Consider the following 10,283-nt stretch of genomic DNA (forward strand, 5'->3'; position numbering starts at 1 on the left):
ATCTTCCACTAGACAATAAAAAAAATGGATTTTTTTTAGCAATTTAAAATGTATTACATGAAAAATCTAATAATAAAGAATAAAAATATATGAATATAAATATAATTATGGCAAAAGATAGTAATAATAATAAATAGTAGTAATAAATCAATCATTAATTTCATATTATTTATACTGTCCATTTATTTTTGTTCATTCATAATTAATATAATAATAAATTTTTATATAATAAATATATAATATTACATATAATTATATATAATGTTATTTATATTATAATATTATATATAATTTAATATAATAATAAATAATAAATTTTTTTACAAACAATTTATTTTATATATAACAAAATATAATATAGTCTATATATAATATATAATTAAAAAAAAGAGATAAAATAAAAAATAAAACTTAAATATATAATATGTAAATATGTAATAATGTAATTTCGATTAAACTTTATCCACAATTATTTTCATCGCCTGACTACTCAATTTTATTCCCGACTATACATGTAAATTTTTCGTCTTTTTATTAAGTTAAGATTAAACATGTGTTAAGTTGCATTGATAAAAGATTTCGTTCAGTATTTATATTCCAATTGTTTATATATATTATCATATTTAAAATAACTTAATAATAATAATAAACTATTCTATTCAAAACATATATTATGTATTATATATTATATATGCATTACTTTTTGTTAATTTATAAGATTAGATAAATTAATTATTCAATAAAATATTCTTAAATGTTTTTCAATTGATTCATTTTTTAATTTCTTATTCTTTCATGCATTTTTGTTTAAAATTTCATTTGGTTATTATATTTTATCATTTTCAATAATAAAATTTATTTTACATTATTAGAATCAATGAAATAATACAATAACACAAATGCTCCAGTATATATTTTATTCCATACAAAAAATAATAAAAGCAATCGTTCTTTTCCATCAATCTTAATTCTACTTTCGCAATTATGGCTGCAATTGTTACTGTCACGCGATTAGATGTTTTGCGATCCGAGATACTCTGAAAAGAGTATTGTCCTGAAGATTCGAGATTTCCAATGAAAAAGAAGAATTAAATATGCCGACAGATTTAACTATATAATATATATGAAATTTTTATATGTAACGATTATGAATTATTATTGAATTTTAATAATTATGAAATTTTAAATTTTAAATTTTTATTTTTTAATTTATTATATATAGTTAGTGTTAATGTTTAAAATAAGGTTACATAGAATAGATCTCTATTATCTATTATCTCTATTATCTATCTAAAATGCTCTTTATTTTTTTGTTTGATATGTGATTTTAATTGTATAAATAATATAAAATTTCTATCATTCAAGATAATATTTTAAATTTTGAAACCAAAAAAAAAAAATTCTTCGAAACTCAAAAGAATTCGAAACTCAAAAGAATTCGAAACTTTCTTGCTAATTTTGTAATTTGAAAAATTATTCTTGAAAATCCAGAAAAAAAATAATTTGTATGAGAATTAAATTTCTTGTAAACTAAAAAGTTAAGTGAAGAATTCCAAAAAATAAAATTTATTAAAATTTTAATTCATGACAAAAATATTTTTTAGAAAAATAATTAAAAATTTTCAGAGTTTCGAAAATTTCGAATTCAAATTTTTTGTGAATTTAAAAACCAAATTTCGATTTTTATTTAAAATAATGCCAAGAATAATATGTAAAAATTATTCGAGTTAACAAAAAAATCATAGTACTTTAATTTACTATATTTATTTATATTTCGTACAACCTATTATATTAGAATTTTATCTTTGTATATTTCATTCTATTTATCGCATTTCATTTTTTTATTCTGTTATATACATTTACAAATATACGCATTTATTTCTCAAATTACATTAGTCAAATATAACGAAATGGAGTTTAATTGAATTTATATATTAATAGAAATTATTAAACAAAATTGTCAATTAGAAATTAATTTATATAATCAAACAAGATTTTTTAGTTTCCGTTTTAAATCGATAATAATCGTTTTTAAAAGATATATAAATTTAGAATTTAAATAAATATGGTAAAGAAAATATTATAGCTTAATTTATATATAAAACGATAGAAAATGTTAGCAATGGATCAAGAGAAGTTTTAATTTCCGTTTTAAATTCCAATACCAATCGTATTCATGATAACATTCAAATTATAATTTTTCTCGATTCATTTATGCAAATCAAAATATAAGAATAAATTTACATGTAAAGTTAATTTCATAAAAACATAATCATAATGATTCCTCTCCATGAAAATTTATTTTATAAAGTTCTGTTTATGTTTCAACAATATATTTAGCTAATACATAGATACAATCGTTTCAATAATAGACGAGTCGTCCTAAACATTTCTTAAAATTGTTTCGATTTTTTTTGTTATCTTTGTTGTTATTATTAATTACTAGGTATTGGGTAGTTGATTAATAGTGAAAGATCTACATTCTAAACTACTATTGTGTTATTATAATAAAAATAACACAATGTTCTCAAACAATCCATGAAAATTATAGAAATGTTTGAATTAATTGTAATCAAGATGATTAATACAAAATCATATTCGCAGATATAGATAACTTCACTTGTGAAAAAAATATTTTTCTGTATCATTTAGAAGAATATATAAAGTGTTAATATGAAACATATTTGAAAAATTGATTTTAGAGATTAAACACAAAAGTTGGTATAGAAAAATATCGATTAAGACTTATTTGTTAAGTTATAAGCAATTGAAATTTGTATTAAACGAAATAAGACGGAATACTGTCGCGATAATGCCGTAACGGAGACAGAAAAATCTGATTATGATTTAATAAATAAGCTTTAATCAACATTTTTGTATATCAACTTATGTATTTGTTTTGATTTCTAGAATCGTACTTGTATGTATGTGATATATCATAAATATATAATAGATGAATAATAGATTTAACCATTCTAATAACATTATAAAAAATAAAGAAAAATTTTATACACCTTATATCCAGCATATTTTCTATTAATATTCATATAATAGCACAATGTTTTTATATTATATGTTTTTTTATTATTTTAACAAGATTAAATAAAAATAATTAAATAACCAAATTAAAAAAAACAAAATAAAAAAATTGAATAATTATTAATTTAAAAATAATAAATAATAAAAAAACGTATCTTTTTAAAGAATTAAATTAATAATTTTAATTTCTTCGAATGATAGCAATCGTTAATTTAAAGTGAAATTCCTCTACTGAAAATTAACTGATATCAAGTTCCTTAATTATGATGTATTTAGTTTCTATAGTTAATATCACATATTTATACTGACGACATTACCATGGTATATGAATGATTATATTTTTACGATACTTAAATTCTGTATATAGAGAATATTAGAGATAATTAATGATATTCAATAAAATGACACTTCTAAGTGATCTTTTATTTCTTAATTCGATAAATAAGAACATGTAAATCAATTTTAGATTAAATTATACTTGTGAACATTTGTTATGAAAATTATTTAAATATGTTCCCAAAAATTATGTAAAATTATTCTATTATTTACTTTATTATTTATTATTCTATTAATATATAATAATTATAATAATTATTCTATTATTTATTTATTTATTTATTGTATTATATATTTTTTTCTGTTTTAACATTTAATATTTTGACACTGTGATATACTTGTTATGAAAATTCCAACCATATTCTTAAGAATTATGTTAAAATATTATATAAATATTATATATATAAAAATTATGTTAAAATTATTCTATTATATGTATTTATTTGATATGTATTTTTATTATATATATTTTTTATTATATATATTTTTTTTTCTTAAGTTAACCTTTGTATTAATATTCAAATATCCAAATATCCTTTATGTAATATAAAATATACAATTTTTTTTTAATAAAAATCCTATTATTTAGCATAGATTTAGCATGTCATCTATTTATATTCCAGATTTAAAATTTTACTACTAAAAGAATACTGAAATCAGATATAATATTAAAAATTTTGGATATTAATACAAAAAATTCTCTTCTTTTGGATTATGATATTTCAACGTTTTAAAGATTTTTATGACTCCTCTGTCATAATAATCAAATTATGAAAAAATGTAACTTATGTATAACTTATGTATAACTTTAAATACCTCAAATTAAGATATTTTCTATTATTTTATTTTTAATAGATATCAAAAATATGTAATGTGCATTAATGATATTTAAAAGCCAATAATAAAATTAACCGCAAATAATAACTAGTTATTTTTTATTTAATTGTTTATTCAAAAAGTCTGCATATACAAGTTATTTTTTTTATTTAATTTATTAATTATTTAATAATTTAATTTAATAATTAATTAATTATTTTTACTTAATTTATTATTGAAAATTCATTCTCTTTTATATCTCTCGTTAAATTTTTATTTTTATTTCAGAAATTTACTTAATTTTGTATAAATTTCATTGAAAATGGAAGTTTTTAATTGATATCTTGAGCATTATTTATTTTATAAATAGTTATTTTCGTTTATTTTGAACTTAGAATTCAATTTTTTGTCTAAAATCATTCTAATAAGATTGCAAAATTCCACATATCGAATACACATATGAATTATCTCTATAGTATTTCTTTTTTATAAATTTATCATCCAAGATTAACAATAATAGACTATAGCAAAAATTCATATTATAAAAATCTTTAATTTTAAAAAAATATAATATTTAAATAATCTAATATATTACAAACCAAAGTATTTTATATAAACTTAAAAATATGAAAAAATAACAAATTAAAATATGTTTAACAATTTTCATTTATTATATATATTACAACGAAAAATCTGAAAGATTTCCTTATATGAAATCTATAATGCTAGAACTTTTTTAGTTTGTTATATGTTATTGTATTAAATAAAAATTGAAACTTGATATAAAATATTTTCTTTTTTTCTTTTCTATTTAAAATATAAAAATTTAAATTCTAAAAGTGACGATTTTCTGAAAGAATATTTAATAATGAATGATAAATTAGAGGTAAGTAATAATTTGAATGATATAAATTTTCCTGTATCATTTAAATTATGCCCACTTGCACTTGAACATAGTAATTATCTTGTCTCATTCAAGGTGAATGAAAGTTATTTGAACTTTATCGCTATTTTAAATGGTCATTTCCGCACTGTCGATTAAAACGGTCGTTTGAAAATATCTGACATACATATAAAAAAGAATATACATGGTGTGCTTTAAAAAATAATAACCGTAAATCTTTCTTTTATTATTATAAAAAATATATATTACATTTTTCAAAACAATTTTCTTAAAAAACTATATACATTGACAAAGTCATTGTTCCCAGTTTTCTCATAACAATACTAAAAAGGTACTATTGAAATGAAAGTGTTTTTAAATTATATATATAATTAGTTGATTATTATAATCTTTTAATATTATAAGCATCTTTCTTCAAAATGACGACTATTGAAATAACTTTCCATTTTTGAAAAAAAGATGAAAGTCATGAATTTCAATTATAATATGAAAATTGTGGCAGGAATACATTTTAAATGTATTATGATTTGCAATCAAAAATTGAAAGTATATAAAATAGAAATATACCATATTTTAAATAACAAAATTGTAATGCGTTTATATAATGTTTATATAATGTTACTAGATTCTGATTAGGATCATTATATATTGATATATTTTATATGTATATATAATATATATAAAATAATATTAAATATATATAATATGTATATATATATATATATATATATAACATAATATGTATATATATAATAATATTGATATAAAACTTATTTATTAAATTATAATAATTGAAAAGTTCACATTAGATAAAACGAGATATATGTCTTTATTACGTCAATTTTACGAGGCTATTTTTATATTGTTTTATGCAATTTTTATGTTATATTTAACGCAAAACATTGTTTTACGTTCATTTTAAAATAATAATAAATTTATAAGATTGAAGAAAAAATATTAATGAATAATAAAAGAGTAATTTTACAGAAATCATTTTTTATATACAAATCTGAAATATTAACTTTTCTTTCTTTTTTCTATTATTTTTCTATTATATAATTTTGGTTTTTTGTTCCATCACATATATATTTGTTATTTGTTCTATCACATATATATTTACCTTATCTCTTTTAGAAGACTCTTCGAAATATTCTGATTGCAAGAATAATTCTCAATGTACCTATGCTGATTTTCAATCAGGCTACAATTGATGTTGGGTTCACAGAGAGTCATGAAATGTGGTCTCAATCGTCCGATCGTATATTTGGCAATATCGGTAAGTAGAACAGTAGTTGCTGCTCCAAAACCAAATATGCCAATCTGAAATGTTAAAAATAATTATAAGAAATTTAAATATTGTTATATATTATATAATTCAAATTTTGTATTTTTGATTTTTTTTCAGTAAATGAATTTCTCAAACTTTATAATTATATATTTTGATATAAAATAAAAATAAACCAATAAATTTGCTATATAATTTTTTTTGTCAAATTATTTAATTTTGAATATAGTTAAAAATAATGAAAAATTAATATTTTTATTAAATTTTATTGTTTAATTTTAATATTCAATATTTTATATTTTATAATTTGAAAAGAAAAATCGAATAGCAAGTTTTGAGGAATTATAAAATAAAGAAAAGACTTCAATTTTCAAGTCTATTCTGGATTTAATCATGAAAATAATTTTTCAATTATAATTTTTTATAGCCGATTGAATTTTTCAAAATTTTTTAGAAAGTATCTTCACTTTTCTATTTACTATACGATGTAAAAACATCTTTGAAGAAATGAACTCAAGACTGTGAAAGTAGAGGTTCACGCTTTAAAATGAGTTCAGAGTGATTGTTGTACGATTTCTTTTTATAAAGTTACAACAGTTTAAAATATCATTGAATGATTCACTTATTCATCGATTCTTTTTTTGTACTATATATATATATATATATTTTATAGATACAATTTATTTAAGAAAACGCAATTCATTATCTAGTAATACTCTTACGCAATAAATTATATAATAAATTTTTTTTATCACATTTAAATATTTTCGTTACTTATCGCATATTATCTTTAACATGATAATCATGCTCAATTTTATTTTATCAGACATATGTTAGCGATGATAAACACATGAAATCATGCTATTGCCAAATGTACGAACATTTATATTCTCATTTTATAATGTATTTTAAATTAATCATATTAATGTTCCATATTACCAAGCAACAAAAATGATTAATATAGATATAAGTACAAATTCTATGATGTAATTACATTACTTTTCACGCGAACCTTCAATAAACAGACGAATCATGTGCAAAGTGTTTACGTCCGATAAAGATTAAGAAAAAATTCAGGAAAGAATAATACTTTCATAAACAAAACATATTCATCATTTCATTAACTTTTAATCCAAGATGTAATTTCGTGTGTGCATTTGGTTTTCACAATGAAAGATATTATGCAGAATGCAGAATAACATTATATATATATATATTTTCATATATGAAAATGAAAATATGAAATATGAAAATATTTAAATTATTTTATGTAATATGTATATCAAAATATCATATAATATATAATAAAGATAAAACGATAAATAATATAAAATATCATAAAAATGAAAAATTAATATAATATAGATTAATATAATATGAATGCAATAATTAATGTATAATTAATTGTAATAAATTATAAAAAAATTAAAAAAATTTATTTTATAATAATTATTAATTAATTAAATTATTGATAATATAATAATAGCGACGAAAAATTTGTACCACTATGTTAAAATCTAAATTAAAGTTTAAGTTGAACTAATTTCTATTAAAATATATCACTATATTGTAGTTTTAATAAAAATTTCGAGTTGTGTTCTTTACAATTTTTATCTAAATTTATACTACAAAAAAAAAACAGGAAAGATCTAACTCAAACTAAATCATTAAAAGAGTTAGAACGATATTAAATGATTTCTTAATGAAAAATTAAGAAAAACGTATAAAAATCAAAAAATTCATATTCAAAAATCAAAATTATATATTTATATAACCATAAAATTAAAATACAAAAAAGCATTTTAGAATTTATAAAATATATAAAATATGTAAAATCTAAAAATACAAATAAATGCAAAAAAAAAATCTAAATAAATTATTTTATTGTTTGATTTGAAATAAGCCAACTATATTATTATATTTACTATTACAAATTAAATGACCAAGATTTAATGTTTTAAAAATTCTAACAAATATAAATTATATTAATATATTAATATATAAAATGTTAATTAATATGTTAATATATAAATAAAATAGTGAATTAATGAAATAATAAAAGAAAATGATTAATGCAATATTTAAAAATCAAATATCAATATTTATCATAAATATGTTAAAATATCAAGATGATAAAAACTATATAAAACTATGATAAAAATATAGATAATGCACTATAATTATTAATATAAATTAAATTTTAAATTTTAATACGATTTGAAATTAAAAATGCTGAAATTACAATTAAAAATATTGATGAATTATATAAAGTAAATAAATTAATAATACATTTTTAATTTGACTTTTAACAAAATATAAATTATCATATTATATATATTATATAATATTTTGCATTATTGTGTTTCAATATTGATAGTTAAAAATATAAATAAACAGTTAATTTATAAATCAATATATTAATATAATTTCTTATTAATATTTATTATTATTAAATTTTCAATGTAAATTATATAATTATATAATTCAATAATTATTCTGAATATCTAATAATATTATAATTTACACTTTCGATGTAAAATATATAATATATACATAAAGATCGTCGCTTATTTAATAACATCGGAACTATATTAGCATTGGATTAACATCAATATATTCACATTAATTATATACATATTTTAATAGATGCATCCACTTAATGGCAATAGCACGACATCGATACAACATGGTTTTCGTTAGCAACCTGAATTTGCTGATCCAGCACGATCGCTCGCTGCTCACATACTGACAATGTATGTTTATTCATTTTATCTTATTATGAAATATACATATATAGAATATCCCAGAAATCAACCAACAAATAATTTAATGGCGATTTTTGAGTTGATTTTAAGCAATTCTTAGCTTTGCGAAAAGATTCGATTCGAATTAACAAATTATTAATGAAAAACATTGGCCAATCACGAAGTGCGTCGCAAAGTAATAGTAGCATTAGATATGTGTTGTTGGTGAATCGATATTTGACATATGTATATATTACTTTGATAATATATTTGCTCTACTTTAATTTGCTAACAATATATACACTATCATTGTAGATCACAAGTCTACAAGCTTTGTAATTAATCATTGCTTTTCATTATAATATTTCATATAATAACATACAATACAAAATTGTTAACTATTAACAAAGTCTAATCAAAAATTTGTATAAAGAAAAAAATTGCTTGAAACTATCTGAGGAATTACACATTAAATTTTGTCGGTTTGATGAGGATTATATTTTATATAATATGTAAACTGTCATACTAATAGATATTTAATATAATATGATTTTGTATGAATATACTGAAAAAAATCTGATATTGTCTAGTGCTGTTAAATAAATTAATTAATAATGATTTTTAATCAATTATCATTCTTCGTTAATGTCAAATAAATATGTATATTATATGTAGATATGTAAATTCATTTCATTAAGACAAATAATTAGTTTTAATATAGATACTTAAGTTCAAAATATAAAACAAATATATATACAAATTATTTAAATTTAAAATTTAAAATAATTTGTTGTAAATGTAACGAATTTGTATGATGCATTATTATGTCAAAAGAAATAATAATATTTAACAATAAAAAACTATAAAAATATTTAATAATAAAATTGAACAACTTTGGATTTTAATTTTAATTTGAATTTTAACCTGAATTAATCTAAATTTGAATTTTAAAAAAATCGATAAATAATTATTTTACTGTCATATATTATAAATTCTTGTAAAAAAAATAATTAAATATAATATATAAATATATAGATATATGTATAATATATTAAGTATAGATATAACTTATATAATGAATAAAAAAAATTATTCAAAAATTGAGATATAATTATTTTGTCTAATATTCATGTTTTGAATTTCTCTCATTTAATATTTT

At 18.1% G+C, this 10,283-nt stretch overlaps 1 protein-coding gene across 4 annotated transcripts in view; it reads right to left on the reverse strand.

Annotated features, from left to right (window-relative positions):
* Positions 1–10,283, reverse strand: part of LOC102676753 (putative phosphatidate phosphatase) — a 75,602-nt gene that overhangs the window by 44,037 nt on the left and 21,282 nt on the right. For all 4 annotated transcript variants that reach the window (XM_031514756.1, XM_031514757.1, XM_031514755.1 and 1 more), the window contains one exon: positions 6,216–6,415. In XM_031514756.1, the coding sequence (XP_031370616.1) occupies positions 6,216–6,415 (200 nt within the window). The remainder of the gene's footprint in view (positions 1–6,215; positions 6,416–10,283) is intronic.

Source organism: Apis dorsata, unplaced genomic scaffold (genome assembly GCF_000469605.1).
Source record: "Apis dorsata unplaced genomic scaffold, Apis dorsata 1.3 scaffold_1176, whole genome shotgun sequence".
NCBI lineage: Eukaryota > Metazoa > Arthropoda > Insecta > Hymenoptera > Apidae > Apis > Apis dorsata.